Below are 17973 nucleotides of genomic sequence, written 5' to 3'. Positions count from 1 at the left end.
CCCAGGTGTGGTTATGCAGGCACAGCACAGTTGGAGCAGTGCAATGAGGAAGATAAAGTATGTCTCTCCCTCACCCTACAGCACCATGAGGCATCGTGCAAGGTGGTGGCTGCTAACAAGCATTGACACTGGGCTCATGACAAGCACCCAAAGGAATTTACACAGGCTGCTGCCACCAAACACAATTACACCAGGCTTCTGTATTAGCCACAGCACTCTGAGGGGGAACAAGTGTACTCTGGAACATTGCACACACAGATTTATTTCTTGTAAGAATCCAGCATAAGCTGAATATTAACTACAAACATAGTCACAGAAATGACATCAGATTTTCCTCTAGTAGCACTTTTAAACTGAGGTGCATTGTTTGCAATACAGGCTACTGGAAAGGCTTCAGCATGTCCAAGTGTAGCAGTGGAGTATTTTATGCCCACTGACAACATCTAAGACATCCATATAATGCACAGCAGCACAAAGGCAGGCCCCACAACCTCCTGAGTAAGCAGATGTGAGGAGGAGCTGTACGCAAAGCATGGGTTTGAATGCTGCTTTAGAGCAAATTCTGAATACTTTCCATAATGGTCACATTCAAAATTTAGGTAATCTTGGTAAGCCATCAAAAAAATATCTCTCTGGATATTTAACCATCACCCAACTTCATGTGAAAGTTGCCCACTGTGTCTTAACTAGTACCCTGCATTAGTCATTTAAAAAAAACCCTTTACATCTGTTTTACTTCAATTAACCACGGCCTCAGTGCTATTATTTCTACACTCAATAAGTGACAGTAATATTGTCTAGTTCCAAATAACTAGAACCATTTGCAAACAAAAGTTTAAAAGCCCTTTATTAATTCAGAAGTGAAACACCAATATTTCAAGTGAGATAAGTATGTTTATTAAGGTTTATTCTACTCTAAGGTTTATACAGAGAATGGAATGCAATACAAGCTAAGAGCACACCTCAAAGATCTACCACACAACCATCCCCCTACTCCCTATAAGGGAACTGTAAAAAAAAAAAAAAAAAAAAAAAAAAAATCAGAAAACCAGTTACTGTTTAACTAGTTGCAAGTGGCTTTGTCCAAAGAAGTTAAGCTTGATATTGCATTAGCTTTGTATGCAATAATTAAGTCTCTACAAGCTGAAGTATCACATACAGAGGCATAAGATTTCCTGTGGACACATGAAACCATGTTTTCAAGAGCTACATCACAAGGGTCTTTAAAACTGCCTAAAAACCAGCCACTAATGGCATGCACAGGTCAATAATATTAACTTTGGTAATGTCAGTCATTTTTGGTCAAATCTGGATTCCACTTTAAACAGTAACATGTATAAAACCACACCCATTGTGTGCATAAAGCAACACACTATTTGCTATCACCTAGAGGCAGGTCTTCAAGACATGGCTGAAGTATTCAAATTTAGGAGCTTGTTTAGTTCTAAATCACATTTTCACTAGTCTGTAAGGCAAGACTAAAAGGACAGAAAGTGGTCAAATATTTAATTTTTTTTTTAAATGCAGGACAAGAACCATCTTGAAAATTATATAGCTTTAAGTAACACTAATTTTTTTCCACAATGTTTTTGTAAGAAATCCAGTAACTTTTATCTAGTACCCCAAGACACATTCTGGTTCGTTTCTCTTTGTGAAGTTATCAATACCCTGTAAATACAAGTGTTTTGTTCTTCTTGGGGAAGTCATAGATGTTTTTATTTACAACAGAGTCAATCCTTAGCACTATAACTGGACTTCAACAGTTTAAAAGTGTAATGAAAATGACAACCTGAAGTGCTACTACTCATACAGAATCCACACTTAGTTCAGTTTTATTCATTGCAAAATAAAAAGACATCCAATTACACTAGTAAAAACTCAGAGATTTAGATCTGTACTCAAAAAAACACTACACATGCAAAGGGAACAATATCCTGCTAACACAACTTCATTTGCTGCTGCATTTGTCTAATATTAACAATTATGAACAGGGCAGTGCAACTAGTATTTGGAACAATCCTTACAGTGTTCGAGTGTCAGGCACAATACTTCATTTCTCTTCACACCACTGGTTCTCTTTACGTACCTGAAAGAGTAGTTTATCTGTTAGTATGCTGCAGTGAAATTCTAAGCCTTGGCTGTAAATACCCATAAGCATTCAGGATTATTTACTGCAGGGAGACAAACTTGAAGCAGCTTTAATTTTTCACACAGGTTTTGCAATTATAAAAGTCAGTCTTCCAAACTGGCCTGTTCATCAATATAAGCCAGGTTTTTCATGCCTAGGTTTGATCAAATCTGAAATTTTCCAACCAAGTAACCAAATGGATTACCTTAAGTCCAAGTTGTTTGTTTCATGACATAGCATTGAAAAGATATCCAAGTCTACAACTCATTGCCTTGTATAGAAACCAGGCATCTAGCTCTGCTTTTCCCAACTCTACCATTTTGCAGTTGGTTTATTGCTCAAGTTTTAAGATCAGTGAGTTTGTTACTTAGAGAACCCAAACTTACCTTTCCAGCCACATGCAGCAATACATCTTCAGCATTCCTACTACAGGCCCAAACCAGCAAACTAAGGCTGCCACAAACAATCCTACCTGCTTTCCTGCTAGACATGCTGGAGCTAGAAAATCCATACACTTTGTTTTGACCTTTTCAGATCAAAGTGTGCAGGTCAGGCTGCAAGTGTGGCAGACATCATAAAGTCTTCTACTAGTACCACCCCAATTATGAGGGGTTGATGCATTAGTTTACACTTACTGGTAACAAGTCTGTTGCATCACAAGTTAGGAAGCACCACACCGTAATCCAGCACGAACAGGCAGCTAAATTGTAATTAAATCCAGATCAAGTACCTGTGCTTCTTCCTCTTCAGTGAAGTCATTCTTAATATTGAATGTCTTGCGAATTTCTTCTGGAGTTTTCCCCTTGATCATGTTTGCCACTGTCTTGCATGTGACATCCAGCAAACCTTTGATGTCTAAGTAATTTGCAGCCTATAAAAGAGTTTTCAGATTTAAAGCCTCCATATCAATATTCTGCCTCTGTAGATGTACTACCAAATTTAAGCTTACACTGAAAATTGTAGAATATTGTATGCAAACAGATCATCTCTGCTTTGAGAAGCTTCTAGCTAGAAGCTTCAAGGGACAGTACCTAGAACTTGCTTGCCAAACAGGAGTCCTTTGTACCATGAAAAACATTCTTCCTGCTCCTCCTTTTACAAAGAGCTTTCAGAAGTCTTCAAACACCCAAGATCTTCAGTGTTGCAGTACTGTTAACTAGCCAATGCAATTGTCTAGTTCTTATGCAGATCTCCAGAACTCCATAATTAGTAATAAGCCCTCAACTTGGACTCGAGAGCCACAAGAATAAAAGACAGCGATATTTAGAAAAGTATTTTTATATTTAGAAATTTTGATATTTAGAAAGATTGATGAGTGAGTATAGATTAATGCCAGCATTAGGCTAACAAGCATTCCAACATCCTCAGCAATTTCAGTCAATATTTACCAGAACCACCTGCCCTCCCCACATCCCCGCTTCCAATGAAGAAGTAACTCAAGAAGCATAAAGGCTTTATTTCTCAAGTGCATAGCAGAGCTTCACTTCACAGGCACAACCTTTGCACTTCTTGAGGATACTCACCAGGATAAGTTCAAAAAGTGTTCCTTGGTCTACTTTCAGAAACTCTTGATCCCACACAGGGATGTCATCTGTTCTCTTTTCTTTGTTCTCATCATCCTCAGGAGGAGGTGGATCATCCTTGTGATGGGTGCACCACTGAATCACCTAATTATGGTTTTGAAATTAAAGTTTTATCCAAGTGATTCTCCCATTAAACTCCAACTAAAACTTAACTTCATTTTGGAAGAAATGTACCTTTTTCTCTAGATTAATATTAAAATCCTGTGCAAACATGTTCAAATCCCCAATATCTTCATTTCAGAACAATTGATCCCCAATCCCAGAATACAACAGCTTTCAAGAATCCCAACAGAGTTAGTTTCATGTTAATTACTTAATCTTAAAAGCCAGCTGCTGGTGCTATAAAGTTATCAGTCCCTGTGCTAACACACAGGTTGTACAAAGAAAACCTAAACCTCATTTTGCTGTATTGAATCTGTTTACAGAAACATTTTGTATTAAGCAGACTACTACATGGGGGAAGAGCGCAGAGTGGCAATAGCTACCAGCAGGTCACATTCACCCCAGTACAAAGTTCAGCCAGCAAGTTTGTCAGTAGTGTTGGCTCAGGTTTGGTTTTGGCTTTTTTTTTTTAGTTTGGGAACATGCAATCTCACGACCCAGACAAAAGGAGCAGGGATGTACTGCAAGCACAATCCTGTTCCATTTCATCAGCCCAAGAGCCTTCACAAGTTTAAGTTATTTATGTGTCTCTTCACTAGGAAACAATTCCTAACCCTGTGTTTACCCCAAAACAGTCACAATAGTTTGGTGCTTATTTTGGCACAACTCTTTCTATTTGAAAGCAAAAAGAATCTTGGATACCACAGTACTACACTCTTCCCCCTTGACCCAATGACCATGGCCTGTTAATGAATTTAATACCACCAAGTGCACACAGTGTCTCTTAAGCACTGCCACTGCCAGTCACTCTCACCACTGCCTGTCTCTTAATCCTTTCTCCAAACATTTGCATCTCATGAACAGCCACCTCAGTTTACAGAATCCAATTAAAATTAGTGCTTTAACACCACGAAATGTCTGTGTGCACAGATGCCCAGCACCACTTCAGCACCTTAGGAAGCCTGTCTGGCCTCCAGCTTGCTGTTCTAGGTCACCCCTGTATGTCCTCTGCCATTATCCACCTGCCAGCCTCGGCCCACATGCCCATGTTCATGCACTTGTAGCACATGAGAAGTATTTTTTAACTAGTAGTTCATAATACCCAGCTCCAAGATGAAGTTCACATTTCTTTACTGCCATGCAGCACAACCACTTTCATCATCTTACCTTTTTTAAGATGGCTGCATTAACATTTGGAAGAGGGACTGGGTCATCATCACCTTCATCATCCATTCCCAGATCTAAAAATGGAAAGATGACTGAGCAATTGGCAGACAAAACCATTCACTGAACTAGGATACTTCCTCTATTCTTCACTATTTTGACAACACTGAGGCTGAATTATCAGTAACAAAGGACCTCTAAACTGTGAAGTCAGGAGCTTTTGGAAGGCTTTGTGGAGCTACAGCTACATTATACATGCTAGGTTGTACCAAGTTGAGGCTAAGTGGCTGATAAGGCTGCCTCATCAAATGAGAGCTGAACAATCTGACAAACATTTGTGTATTTTTACCCCTTACACAGTTTCAACCCACAAGTTCTAACTGAGGGTTCCCATTCCATTTATGATTAAATAAGAATTCAAATCTAGTGTGGTAAATAGATGCAATGTCTTGTCCTCTGCGTGAGCAGGAAATACTGTAGCCACAGACATGCTGCTCTCTGCCTCTGAATCACTTGTACCGATCCTGTACCAGCTGAAGAAGTTCACATGGTAAGACAGCAGTACAAATCCTTCCATCAATAAAGCATTCATAAAGCATGCTTCCAACACTCCTTGTTTTAAAAGCTTGTCAGCATGCTCCAGACAGATATGGATTTGTCCCCTTGGTATGATCAAGGAATCAAAGTAAAAATTAGGAGAAAAATATAATTAAAGTGTCAGCTTGATACACAGAACAAATACCACATTAGCCATCTTAGAGAATGTGCTTTTTTTTATTACCCAAATGCTAACAGTTGGATGACACCCTAGCTGTCAAAGACATCTTGTAATTAGTTATGTAATTGAGTAACTATGCAGACCTTCACTCATTACATGCACAGATGAGCCAATTCTATATCACCAAGGAACTTAATTTTTAAGAACATACGAACATCATCACTCATCAAATTTGTACATGATAAAAATCATGTACTTCTGTATTTAGACAAGTCCGCTACTGTTGTTATCAGTAGACTATTAATTAACACTACTTGTTTGTTTGAAATCACTCCCAAGATTCAGAACTGAAACACTGCCATTAAAAGATACAGAAATAATTCAAGCAATATCTGAAGTTTAGTCAATTCTGCTTGACTTGTCACCATCACCTCTGAACCAGCAATTTCATCCATTAGCAGAAAATTGATATTTCATTAGTGGTCCCATGGTGCTCAGTACAACCCAACTTTTCAGCTCCTCCCCTCTCAGCTGCAGCACCCAACACACAAAACATTAACTGATGTTCAGCCACCCATACCGAAAAGGCATTTCACCTATACTAGGAGACTAGTTCTCTCCCAGGTTAGAAAGAGGCAAGTTTATGGTACCCAGCATACACACTTCCCATTAATAACTTCCTTCCATTTCCAGCTGAGTGTCATTTAACACCAGCAGTGACACAGCTCCTGCTGGAGAAAACTAAGAATTGTGCACCCTAATGCATTCCAGTTCCTGTTTGAGTTGCCAGTCATGTTCAACAGCATCCTATTACCAGAAGTGTTCAATGCCTGATATAATTCAACCTTATTTTTACTGTTCTTATAAGGTGTCACAACCAAAGATTTACATCCAAGGGCATAATATTAACTACATCTACAGAAATAATTATTTCTAAGTTAATCCATGAATACATCCAAAAACTAGAAAAAAACACCAGTAAACAATGAGGATTTGCACTAGAGGGATTAGACAGTTTGCTCTGTATCCCAGCCATCTGGCAGATTTCCCCTCCCCCGCCACGAGTTCTTTTGTTTCAAATTTATGTCAGCAGGAGATCAGACCTAAGTATTTATCCCAAATAATTTAACAGCATTCACAAGCTCACAATACAAGCTCTTTATTGCATTGATTTATTATCTTCCACTCCATACAAGTGATATTTACATTCTAAGACTCGTTTGTGTGATTAAATAAACTGAAGTTTTAAATATTATTAATGTTCTGCTTGCTTAACTCTCACAAAGCTGAAGTAGACTGTAGGCAAGGCACTGGGCTGCTTGTATTTTACTGGCCTCCCTGCAAGTGCTCTTAACCAGGGCTTTTTACAAGAGCATATCCACCCTAAACAGTTTCAGCTACAACAGCAGGAGTTCCAGCTGTTGTGACAGGAGACAGCAAGCTGCTCCATAGACCTGGGAATGCTTTTTCAGCAGAGTACCAACTTGTCTCCTCTGGTCACAATTCCTGTCTAAGAGGCCTCCTCAGGGTCTCACTCTTACCTTCAAGCATAGTCTTTATAGTCACAGACTGTTTCGCAATTTCCACATCAACTTCAAAGATTTCTCCATCTGAACTCTGCAGTTTAATTGAAGGCATCTACAAGAGAAGGACAGTTATTTCCACACAATATTCAGCAGACATTACAAGTTCAGCTGACTCAGATGCGCATCACCTTTACTGCTAAAATTGCTTCTTCCCAACAGCAGATAGCCCAATGCCACTTAAGGCACACTCAGATTATTCACTGCTTGAATCAACAGCCCTAAATTCATTAATCCTCATACTTAAGAAACAAGGATTGACTGAAGTCTAACACTAATTTATGAGCTTTTTTCCTTAATTTGAAAGCATAAAATACACAGATTATAACAGTGCTTTTATTTTTTTTCAGTATAACACTAGGGCTATCTTTCTCTTGAAATAATTTTCAACACTTCCAAAACACTACTTGCCTTCAAATCCAAACAACTGCTACTCACTTCAACTGCTCAAATGATGTCAGATCTCAAAAGCAGTTTTCAAATGATAGCCTCTGGAACAGAATCATAGCATTAAGGTTGGAAGGAATTCCCCTAGACAGAGTCTAGTCCAGCCTCCCTTGCTCCAAACAGAATTAAAACAGACCAGGTTACTCGGAATCAAAGGCTTTCCTCGAGGAAAGTGTTTGGTTTTCTGATGAGATTAAAAAGCAGTAAACTCCTACAAGGAAGGCCTTCAGCACTCACTACTGCTCTTGAATAGCAGGAGGTAAGACCAGTACTTTGTTAGCATCTGAGATGACCGTGCATTTTAACAAAGTTTCTCAAACAAACTGTAGTAAGACCTACAATAAAGAGGCAGCAGTCTTGAAAGATGTCGTTAGCAGAAACACAATCAAATTTTACAAGAAAGTGTATTTCCAGATATGTAACAACTCAAACCCAGAAGTAAAGCACATGACACAGCAGCCAGGAGATTACAATTTCTGTCTGAAACTACACATAGAGACTGTGGGGGTTATCACTGCACTTGAACCAGCCAAAGGGCACTATTAACACAACCGTCTGGCCACGTAAGTTTTATAAATTTCTTCTCAACCAGTTAGTAGGATGTGTTGTAAGTTCCTTCACCATTCAAAATATTCGTTAGCAGCAAACCATTGCAACAGTTTCCTTTTTTTGTCCTCAAGTTACCTTCAATTTCAATTAATTTTCAAATGTTCTTCCCCCATCAAACTTACAAGCCTCACACACTAGTTCCTCAGAGTAGTACTTGAGCTATGAACAGTTAATTAGTTCGACCACTTGCAGCAAACTTCCATCACCTCTTTCTAAGAGCTCATCAGTGTAGTGTGGCTGAGCCTGACAGCCCTACGCAAACCCAGGCCAAAGGAGGCTCGGCCAACACGTGTTATTAAGCAGCTCACACCAGCCCCAAGTCCTCATTGCTTTAATTTCCATTTGGCAGTGAGCAGCCAGTTAATGTTTACACAGCAATGTAACCCTATATGACAGTGCTACTTCTAATTAAGACGGGTGTTCTGGAGGAACATAGTCATGATTGTTCCAAAGGTACAAGTATATATATTACACACACACGCAAAACCAAAATCTAGATTAAAGCACCATTCTGGGTTAGCCGTTTGAACGATGCTCTGGGAAAAAGTGCTGTAGGCACACATTTTAAATGTAATGCATCTGTTCTTGCAGTGACTGTCTGGGAGCACTCCAGAACAAACCCAGCTCCATCGCCAGCCTCCTTGTGCCTGGGCTTACATAATGCTGCACAGCAGAGCCGGCCAGGCAGGGATGCTGCCTTAGCCAGGGCAGCCCCTGCAAAGATATTTCCCTCCTATCACCCAAACCCTCTTCTAACAAGACTTTTAGTTATTGCTGAGGGTGTGAAACAGGTAGAATGAAGTTCAATTACTGCCTTATCACTGACAACAAACCAGAATTTCATCAAATTTTCATTGTTTTTTTATACCACAAAACTCAGCTTCCTAGAAAATAGGGGGGGAAAAAATCATTTTTAGCAAGCTGCAGTACAGCCCTGGCAGGTGACAGTCCCTGGGCAGCAGCACTACTGGGTGACTAAGCAAACCAGTCCTAAAAGCTTTATTCGACAACAGCACAACAGGCTTGGAGCCGGGCTGAAGCCAAACCTGAATTACAGCGATAATTTACATGTCTAAGCCTGAAACGCCGAGCTCAGCCACCTACAGCTGCGCCTCCCAGCGCCATTCCGGATGGATGTCCGCTGCTTCCCCCTCGCCTCCCGCGCCAGCGCCGGTAACCAGGAGCCGGGTAACGAACTCGCACCTGAGGCGCGGCCGCTCCGGGACACTCAGCACCCCCGCGGGCAAGGCTCCCCACACCGGGGAGCTTCATTCCCGCATGGCCCGGGAGGGCTCGGCCCCAACGAACCCCCAGAGCTCCATCCCCGTACGGCCCAGGAGCACTCACGTCTCCGCCTGCCCCGCCGCGGGCTCCGCGATCACCCCACGGCCTCCCGACCCTCTGTCCGCGGCAAGCCAGGCCCGCCACCCCCACACAGCTCCTACTACTGCCCCGCCCCCTCCCCGGGCCGGGCCGGGCCTCACCGTGAGGCGGCGACGGCTCCGCGAACGGACCGTGAAGAGGCGGTAGCGGCGCTCGGGCCCGACTGCGGTGGCGCTTTTATACCGAGCGGGGGAGGGGAAGGACCCGCCTCTCGCCGCCTCGCAACGCCCGGGCTGCCCGCCGCGAACGCCTGAGTAAAACTCCGTACCGGGGCTCCCAAAGGGTAAAAAGTGATACTCGCGCCCTTTTCCGTGAGGTGTGGAGGGGCGAGCGGAGCTGAAACGGGTTTGAGGGGACGGAGCGGCCGGGCGCGAGTTTGTCAGGCAGCGGCGGGGCCGCGCCAGGAGCCGCACAATAGGCGGAGGCCGAGGAGCTCCCCCCTCCCCACGGGCCGAGGTGGTGCCGCGGGCCCGGCCCGGCCCCGGTGAGGGGGGAACGGCCCTGCGGGGTCCGGGGTCGGGGCCGCCCCCTGAGGGCAGCGCGGGGCTCCCATGGCAGCGGAGGGCGCCGGAGCGGCCTGTGATGTCCGGGGGCTGGCTCGGTGCCCTCCAGCGACCCGCGGGCCCGGATGGCAGGTCGTGTAGTGAAATCGGTCATTCACGGTAACCCGGGCTCGCCCTAGAACGCCCAGGGTGTGGGTTTTCCTTCATGGGGAGAAAGGCCGAGGCCTAGGGGTAAGCGGGGTAAGGCTGCAGCTACCTGTGGAGGCTTCCCGCAGGTAAACACGGTGAAACCCCATCGCCACGGGCTGCTCCAGCGGCAGAAGACGTTTTAGCCAAAAAAGCAACATTGAACAACCGGCTAGTTTAAAATCGTTCCAACAACAGCCAGCCTTCCTCAAGTGGAAACACGTGCGGGACCTTTGATGGAGCCGGAAATGGATTTAGCTCTGAGTGGCGCTCACAGAATATCTGCCCTAGATCCCGCCAAGAATTTCAGGTGGCTCCAGCTCAGCCCTTTAAAGCATCTCCAGACAGCAGCTGTGCTAGGAGCCGCTGGCCCGAGGAGCAGAGCTGGGCACCCAAACACAGCCCAGGCCTTTGTGTTAGCACAGTTCCACCTGAGCGCTGTGCCCAGCACAGGTGACAGCTGAAAGGTCACCAGTGTGGACTAGAAAGCGACAGGTACTGGGTCTTCAAGAAAAGAAGATGTGAAGGGTTGTGCTTTGTGAGGAAGGGCAGGGTATGACCCCTCACATCGCTGTGAGGTGTCCAGAACACTGTGTTGTGCTGTCACAGCACGCGCTCCGTGCTCTGCTGCTGAGCTCAGTTTTGTGTCCGCTCTCCATGGCAAAATGGCTTTCAAGTAGGCAAGGTATTTCCACAGTGACAACACAGGATTCTGGCAATTTTCTTTACTTCCAATCTTAAATAAAAATGTTTTAAGAACCAAAAAGCATGTTTTCACATCACTCCAATGCAGACACAGCCAGGGTGCCTGTAAGCACACTGATGCCTGCAACAGCACCAGACTGCAGAGTCCAGCATCCTTTATATCCTCAGGCAGCACCAGGGGAGGTTCAGGTTGGACATCAGCAAGGATTTCTTCCCTGAAAGGGTTGTCAAGCACTGGCATGGTGGTGAAGTCACCATCCCTGGAGGTGTTCAACAAACAACGGGACGTAGCACTGAGTGCTCTGCTCCAGTTGACGAGGTGGTGATCAGTCAAGGGTTGGACTTAGTGATCTTGGAGATGTTTTCCAGTCTTAGTGATTCTGTCATAAGTCACAGGTTTCCCTTCCCTTGGGGTCCCTGAGAGCTCCAGGCTGTGCACCCCACACCTTATTGAGCAAATGACAGCCAGACCCACTGGAAAATATCTTCTAACACAAAGAATTTTCCCAAGATTCAGAATTTCTTAGTTCAGAATCTTGTTTTCCTCAGTTCAGTAGCCAAGACAATGAAGTGTCAAGTATTGCTTACTCCCCTCCCTTGTTCCCTTCCCTTCCATCTGAGAGTAGACATAGAATGATAAGAGTTGGAAGGGACCTTAATCTCATCTGGTCCCACCTACCCTGCCATGGGCAGGGACACCTTCCACTATCCCAGGTTACTCCAAGCCCCATCCAACCTGGCCTTGGACACTTCCAGGGATGGGGCAGCCACAGCTTCTCTGGGCAACCTCTGCCAGTATTTTTCTCACATAACAAGTGAGACTACAATTGGAGAAGCATTTAATATTAAATACCTTGTTGGTTGGGGCTGATTCTCTGGAGAGATGGAAGACTCAAAGAGATTCTCAGCCAGGAAGGACCTCCTAGAGCTCAGCTGATAGCCAGGCTGTTCTACATCAGAGCATAACACTTAGAACAGGCTTCTCTATAAATTCCAAAAAGCTGTTGGAGATGACTGCCTGGCTTGGGAAGCTTGTTCCATGGGCTTTAGGATGCTGAGCAGCTTGTTAGAGCAGACTTGAATACAACTCTGAGCAACCTGATCTGACTTTGCAGGTGAATCCAGGTCACCTCTGTGGTCCCTTCTAGCCTGGATTACTGTGTGCTTCTGTAACATGTGCTCCCCTGGAACTCTTGCTAAGAGCTGAGTGAGCAGCCAGGGGGGGCCAGGTGATGCTTGGCAGCAGACTTGGACACTAACAGGAGTTCCTCAAAGGTCCTGGTATTGATAACCACATAAGTTCACCATTTAATGGGACCTAATTTTCATTTTTAATTTATGTGTGTCTCATACATAGAGTGTGAACCCTCCAAACTACATCTAATGTGACTTTTTGATTGTATCAGCATTGCATTTACCTCTTTCTTCCTCAATCACTCCATCTCTTACTCCAATGCTGAGGATCACATTCAGTGCACTAAAAACCACTGCCTTTATTTTCCCTAAATTATTATTTTTAAATTATATTAAAACTCCTTGGTTTAGAGAATCAGACAATAACAGAAGGTGGCCTGTGGAAAACATATCTACAAATTCTAAATCCCCTTTCCCAATGTTGCCAAAGACCAAGGTTTCTGATTGGGCTCGTGACCAGCAAGCACAACTCACAGACTGCAAATCAGGCTCAGCAAAGGGGGGATGGGGTTTGCTCTCAACACAAGACAAATCTAATGGCATCTAGGAACAGGCAGAAAGCTAAATTCTATGCTTAATTATAATTGTGGATAAATTCAAAATTATACTACTGATGAGCTTTATACTTGGTACAGCTTTCCAAAGGAGAAAATTCAGTCCTCAGTGGACTTTGAATTCTACTGTTGAATCAGAAGTCTGGGAAAGTTAAAACAGCAAAAACACCCCACACCCCAAAAAGAGGCAGATGGCTATCATAGATATGCCATAATCACATGACAGCACCTCCCACTGTGCCCTACATATCATACAATGAACTTCCCCAGCCACTCCAGATGCTTCCCGTTATCTGTTGTGATAAAGCAGCTGCTGCGGCAGCGGTAGCCCAAGTGCAGTGAGTCAGTCAGTATTAATGGCACAAAACCCCTATCCTTGGCTAAAGCTGTGAGGAAAAGAACAAGATTGCTTAAAAAAGGGGTGGCCCAATTTCAATTGTTCTGCACATTGGTCATGATTGCACTGCAAATAATCCTGAAGATGAGCATTGCTTCCCTGAGTGCAGAGAATCACACCATGTATCAGCCACAGGTAAATTACAATTAAGGGCCTTTTACTACTGAGAACATGGAGGAGGAAGGGAGCAGCTTAACGCCAAAGCAAATACCTGAAAAGGTTGGTGCAACTGAGCTTGATTTAACGCTTAATCAGATCCAGAAGAGCTCTGACCTACATACTCACAGCATCCCTGGGCTGCAGGCACAGCCAGTTGAGCAGCCACGCAGCTGCAGGGGAAGAGCGTTTAACACGCTGAACATGAGGGAGCAGCCACCTGGAGACAGCCCTGCATCTGCTCCACAGCCTCAGATTCCCTTCCTGGGTGTTTCTCTTAGGCAAAAATTACTGTGCCCCCCACTCTTCAGAGCAGCTCACATTCCACTTTGACAGAGAAACAGATTTTTTTAGCTGCTGGTGGTGATTTAGAGACTATGGAGATAACACACTGATTATTTTTCAATACAAATATGATGTGGGATTGTCAAAGTCTAATGACAATCAGGCGTGAAAGAGCTTAGCTTTGCTCCATCAATAAATTGGAAAAATCCACAGAACTCATCCTGGATTCACTGAACCAGGGAGAGCAAGTCAGGGAGAGAGCCAGGTATGACCATGGAATCTGAAAAAGAATCTTATCTACGTGTAGGGGAGAATGAGACTTGCTGCAAAAATCGTCCTTTTTTTCAGGAATACAAAAGACGAACATTTTTTAAAACAAGCAACCAGATCAACAAGTTTGAAAATAATTGAACTGATTGGGTCAGTGTAAAACCAGAAAACATCAGAATTATTCATGTGAGAGAGATGGTAGAAAGACACTGCTGAGCTCAAAGGCCTGGGCCACTGTTGTTTAAAGCAGTCTTGGAACAACGCAGCATCAGAAGAGGAAAATTCTTGTTCTCAATACAAGTCTGAAAAAGCTTATTATTGCATTTCTACTTCATCAAAACTTGTATTAAAGCAGCATCCTTGAGAAGGTGTTACTTTTCATACAAGTTGTGCCCCAGCAATGCGAAATGGTGGGTGGCAGAGCCCAGCACTTAGGTGATAGTCCAGGTTACACAATCAGAGAATCCTAGAATGGTTTGGGTTGGCAGGGACCTTAAAGCTCATCCAGTTCCAACCCTCTGCTGTGGACTAGACCAGGTTGGTCAGGGCCCTGTCCAACCTGGCCGTGAACACTTCAGGGATGCGGCAGCTGCAATGTCTCTGAGCAACCTGTGCCACGGCCTCACCACCCTCACAGGTAAGAATTTCTTCCCAACATCCAATCTAATCCTGCCCTCTGTCAGTTTAAAGCCATTCCCCCTTGTCCTGTCATTCCAGGCCCTTTTCCCAAGGCCCTCTCCAGTTCTTTTGTAACCCCTTTAGGCACTGGAAGGGGCTCTCAGGTCTCCCTGGAGCCTTCTCTTCTCCAGGTGAACACCCCCAGCTCTCCCAGCCTGGCTCCAGAGCAGAGGGGCTCCAGCCCTTGGAGCACCTCCATGGCCTCCCCTGGTCTCACTCCAGCAGGTCCACGTCCTTCTGATGTTGGGGGTCCCAGAGCTGGACCCAGCACAGCAGGTGGGGACTCTGAGAGCAGAGTAGACACCAATGGACTGACAAAACCCAATAACCAAATCCTGTCAAGCTGACACCAAGTGAGATTTTTTTATCAGCTTCTATTTCTTCCTGTAACAGCACTCCCATTCCCCTTACATAACAGCGGGGATTCAAGACAGTTTAAAAAAATGAAGATGAAGAGGAGGAAGACTGAAAATAGAAATACGTACCTCAAACCTATTTGCAGCATCTACTTCCTAACCTCACCCTCACTCCACCTCCCCATATTTAAACAATGATTCTTGTTCCAGTTCTGCCCTGGCATCCTCTGAAATCATCTGGAGCACTCTGGAGGAGCCAAGCCGGATCCTCCGTCTGCTGAGGGTGAGGGTCACCCACCTTCAGCTACGTTAGGGCCAGTGCACGTCTCAGCCTTGCCGACAGCAGAGCAGTTCCAGGCCCTGCGGGTCACGACACGCCGGTCCGACAGGCAGGGCAGTGCCACGCGGTGGCGCCGGGGCTCGCTCCGAGGGACGGGAGCCGTCAACGAGCTCAGCCCCGGAGAGATGCGCTCCCGGGCATTCCAAGAAAATGTAAAGAGCAGACTTTCTATACGTGGCCTTGAGAACGACCTTCAGTGGTACCGTATAAAATTGTAGATATCCTTGATATAAGCACGAGGGGAAGGGAACTGGGTTAGTTTTACAGGGCTGCCTGGCACTGGTCTCCAACGCTGGAGCCGTTCAAAGTCCAAAAAGCAGATTCTGGGCTGGTTCTGACACCACAGATGATAATGAGCAGTTGCTTTGAGGTTTCAAAGCCCATGGGAATAAATATAGTGTGTTTCAGAAGCCAAGCATTTTAAAATGCATTCAAAGCTTTTTAAAGGGGATTCCAGGGGGGAAAGGGACAGTCCAGTAACATTTTGAGATGGCTGAGCCAAAGCTGGATAAACTCATTACCAGACAAACAGAACCCAAGCACCAGCCTTTCTCTCTCCCAGGAAGCTGTGGCACTCCCTCCCCTGGGCATTGTCCCTGCTCCAGCAGCAGCCGGGTGTGTTCCTCTTCCCCGAGGACAAACACAGCAGCGGAAAAGGAGCAGAGCTGGCTGTAAAGTGGGTCAAGCGTGGAATGAAACACCCACCATAGGATCCTCCCAGACAGGGCTTCTCCAGGCCCACCCCACCCCCCGCGTTTTCCTTATAGATTAAGGAAGCACAAGAGAGCAGCCATCACTGCCCACTTCTGCACTAATGGCCACAACAAAGAAGGTTTTTCACAGCAAGGTTTACGGTTAATCTGGATGTGGGGGCGTGTTTTCTCAAACTCCTGAAAAATAAAGGCAGTTGCGAGCCAGGCTAAAGCCTTTCAGCCCAATCAATCATGCAATTATCAATGTAAGCAGGATACTCATCTTTTACAGTTCAGCACTTTCAGTTTTAAACGCATAATATGGAAAACAGCTTATAGATTTATTGAAATTAAAAAACAAACAAACTAAAGCAACAAAAACAAACCAAAAGAACCTAACCTCTAAAAACCCAGATGTGTTTGGGGGAAATCTACAGAGGAAGATGAATACAGAAGTCAAGACAACCAAAAGCAAAGATTTAGTTTAATTTATACGACCTTGTGCAATGATAGAGTAGCTGCAAAATGGAGTTTTCTCCTCAAAATCACTTTCCTGCAAGTTCTCATGCAGGATGCTCACCCTGATCACACTCTTCCATCACCAGTCACAGGTACTATTAGCGACTAATGTTTTATATATTATTTATACCAGCAGCAATCATTTTAGTCTCCATCCCAAAGCAGTTCTGTTCACCAGAGAGTAATTAAGAGATCAGTAGTTCAACCCATTTTAAAGAATAAAGCTTTTAAGCACAGCACAGGTTTTAAAAGGCTAAAACATACAGCACTGCTTAATTTAAAACCAAAAGCGTCGTTTCAGCCTTTTTTTGCTGTCCATATGCCAAAGCACTCTGGTCCCTTGCTCAAGAAAGCAGCCTGCCTTTATTCCCATCCAAAAGGAGTACAGCCAAATGAATTAGAGCACCAAAGTAACCTTTTGTAAAACCACAGAAGGCTGACTCATGAACTGCTGACTGCAGGGCTTTGTTGGTGTGTTCATGGGTACCAAAAGATTTCCACAGAGTCCGGTGTGATTTTTACTTAACACTTAGGACCTGTTTCCAACCTTCTCCCAGAAGAATGTGCAGAGCACACCACTCTGTGCCATGATTGCTGTAGCACACAGAAGGCACTCAACGCCTTCTACAAGGCTTCAAAAACCCCTGCTTGCAGACATTTTGCTCCAAAAATCCAAGCTCATACAAACCATGAATATGGTTGCAAAAAGCATGGAAGACGTAGAAAGTCACTTCTCAGGCAAAATTTGCTGTAACCTATACAACCCCTAAAACACATTGAGAGCTTCCAGGAGTGTTCTGCATCCAGACAAAACAAGCAGCAATTAGAGCAATAAATGAGTGTGAACAGGTGCGTAAGGAGGTGATGAGTGGAGGCACACCTTCAACTCACTGAATGTGGACCAGCATTTAATTTGAAATTCAAAATTGTGATCACACTTGCATCTTTTTACAGACCATTTTTCCTGAATGAAAAAGAGTACTTACTCCTCAGCCCCCTCCCAAGGTCACAGCTCCTCCAAGAGCAGGAACTGCACTCCAGTATTACTAAGGAAATGAAGAGGTCAGAGGGGGAAAATAATGTGTTTATTCAACTATGAAAAAAGGCCCAAAATAAACCCAGCACTTGCATAACAGGTTTGGTTTTGTCTTGTACAGGAGGAAATCCTTTAAGATTCAGGACGAATTTTAAATTGTCAGAGCAGACTTTGACCCAAGGCCCTTGAAACACAACTGCTTTCTAAAAAAGACTTTCAGTGCTTCAGTTTACTATTATAAAATCAAAATAAACCCCATGGAACATGGATTGGTAGGTATTGGTACCTCGCAGCAGTTTTTTCTGACAGGAACCAGACCAAGATACAGGTACGTGAAATGCCACAGCTTTCATGGGCAGGATGTCCCCATACCACCTCTTTCAAA

The 17973-nt window shown here is 44.3% G+C and overlaps 1 protein-coding gene across 4 annotated transcripts; it reads right to left on the bottom strand.

Moving 5' to 3' along the window:
* Positions 1 to 830: 830 nt before the first annotated feature.
* Positions 831 to 9925, bottom strand: SKP1 (S-phase kinase associated protein 1). Of its 4 annotated transcripts, XM_042014801.1 has the most exons (7): positions 9819 to 9835; positions 7717 to 7769; positions 7237 to 7333; positions 4981 to 5054; positions 3652 to 3795; positions 2859 to 2999; positions 831 to 2086 (listed from the first exon to the last, which is right to left on the bottom strand). In XM_042014801.1, the coding sequence occupies exons 3-7, from the start codon at positions 7331 to 7333 to the stop codon at positions 2051 to 2053; spliced, it is 492 nt and encodes a 163-aa protein (XP_041870735.1). In that variant the 5' UTR covers positions 7717 to 7769; positions 9819 to 9835; the 3' UTR covers positions 831 to 2050. The 4 variants fall into 4 exon arrangements, with proteins under 4 accessions (XP_041870735.1, XP_041870732.1, XP_041870733.1 ...); XM_042014798.1 differs by lacking the exon at positions 7717 to 7769 and having other exon boundaries at positions 9819 to 9925; XM_042014799.1 differs by lacking the exon at positions 7717 to 7769 and having other exon boundaries at positions 9682 to 9863.
* Between the last annotated feature and the right edge of the window lie 8048 nt (positions 9926 to 17973).

The sequence above is a fragment of the Corvus kubaryi genome, unplaced genomic scaffold (genome assembly GCF_017639235.1).
Source record: "Corvus kubaryi isolate FWS band 111438036 unplaced genomic scaffold, C.kubaryi_AGA036_p1.0 split2-37374, whole genome shotgun sequence".
NCBI lineage: Eukaryota > Metazoa > Chordata > Aves > Passeriformes > Corvidae > Corvus > Corvus kubaryi.
The sequence above is the reverse complement of the archived record's forward strand: the minus strand, read 5'-3'. Positions and strand labels throughout refer to the sequence as shown.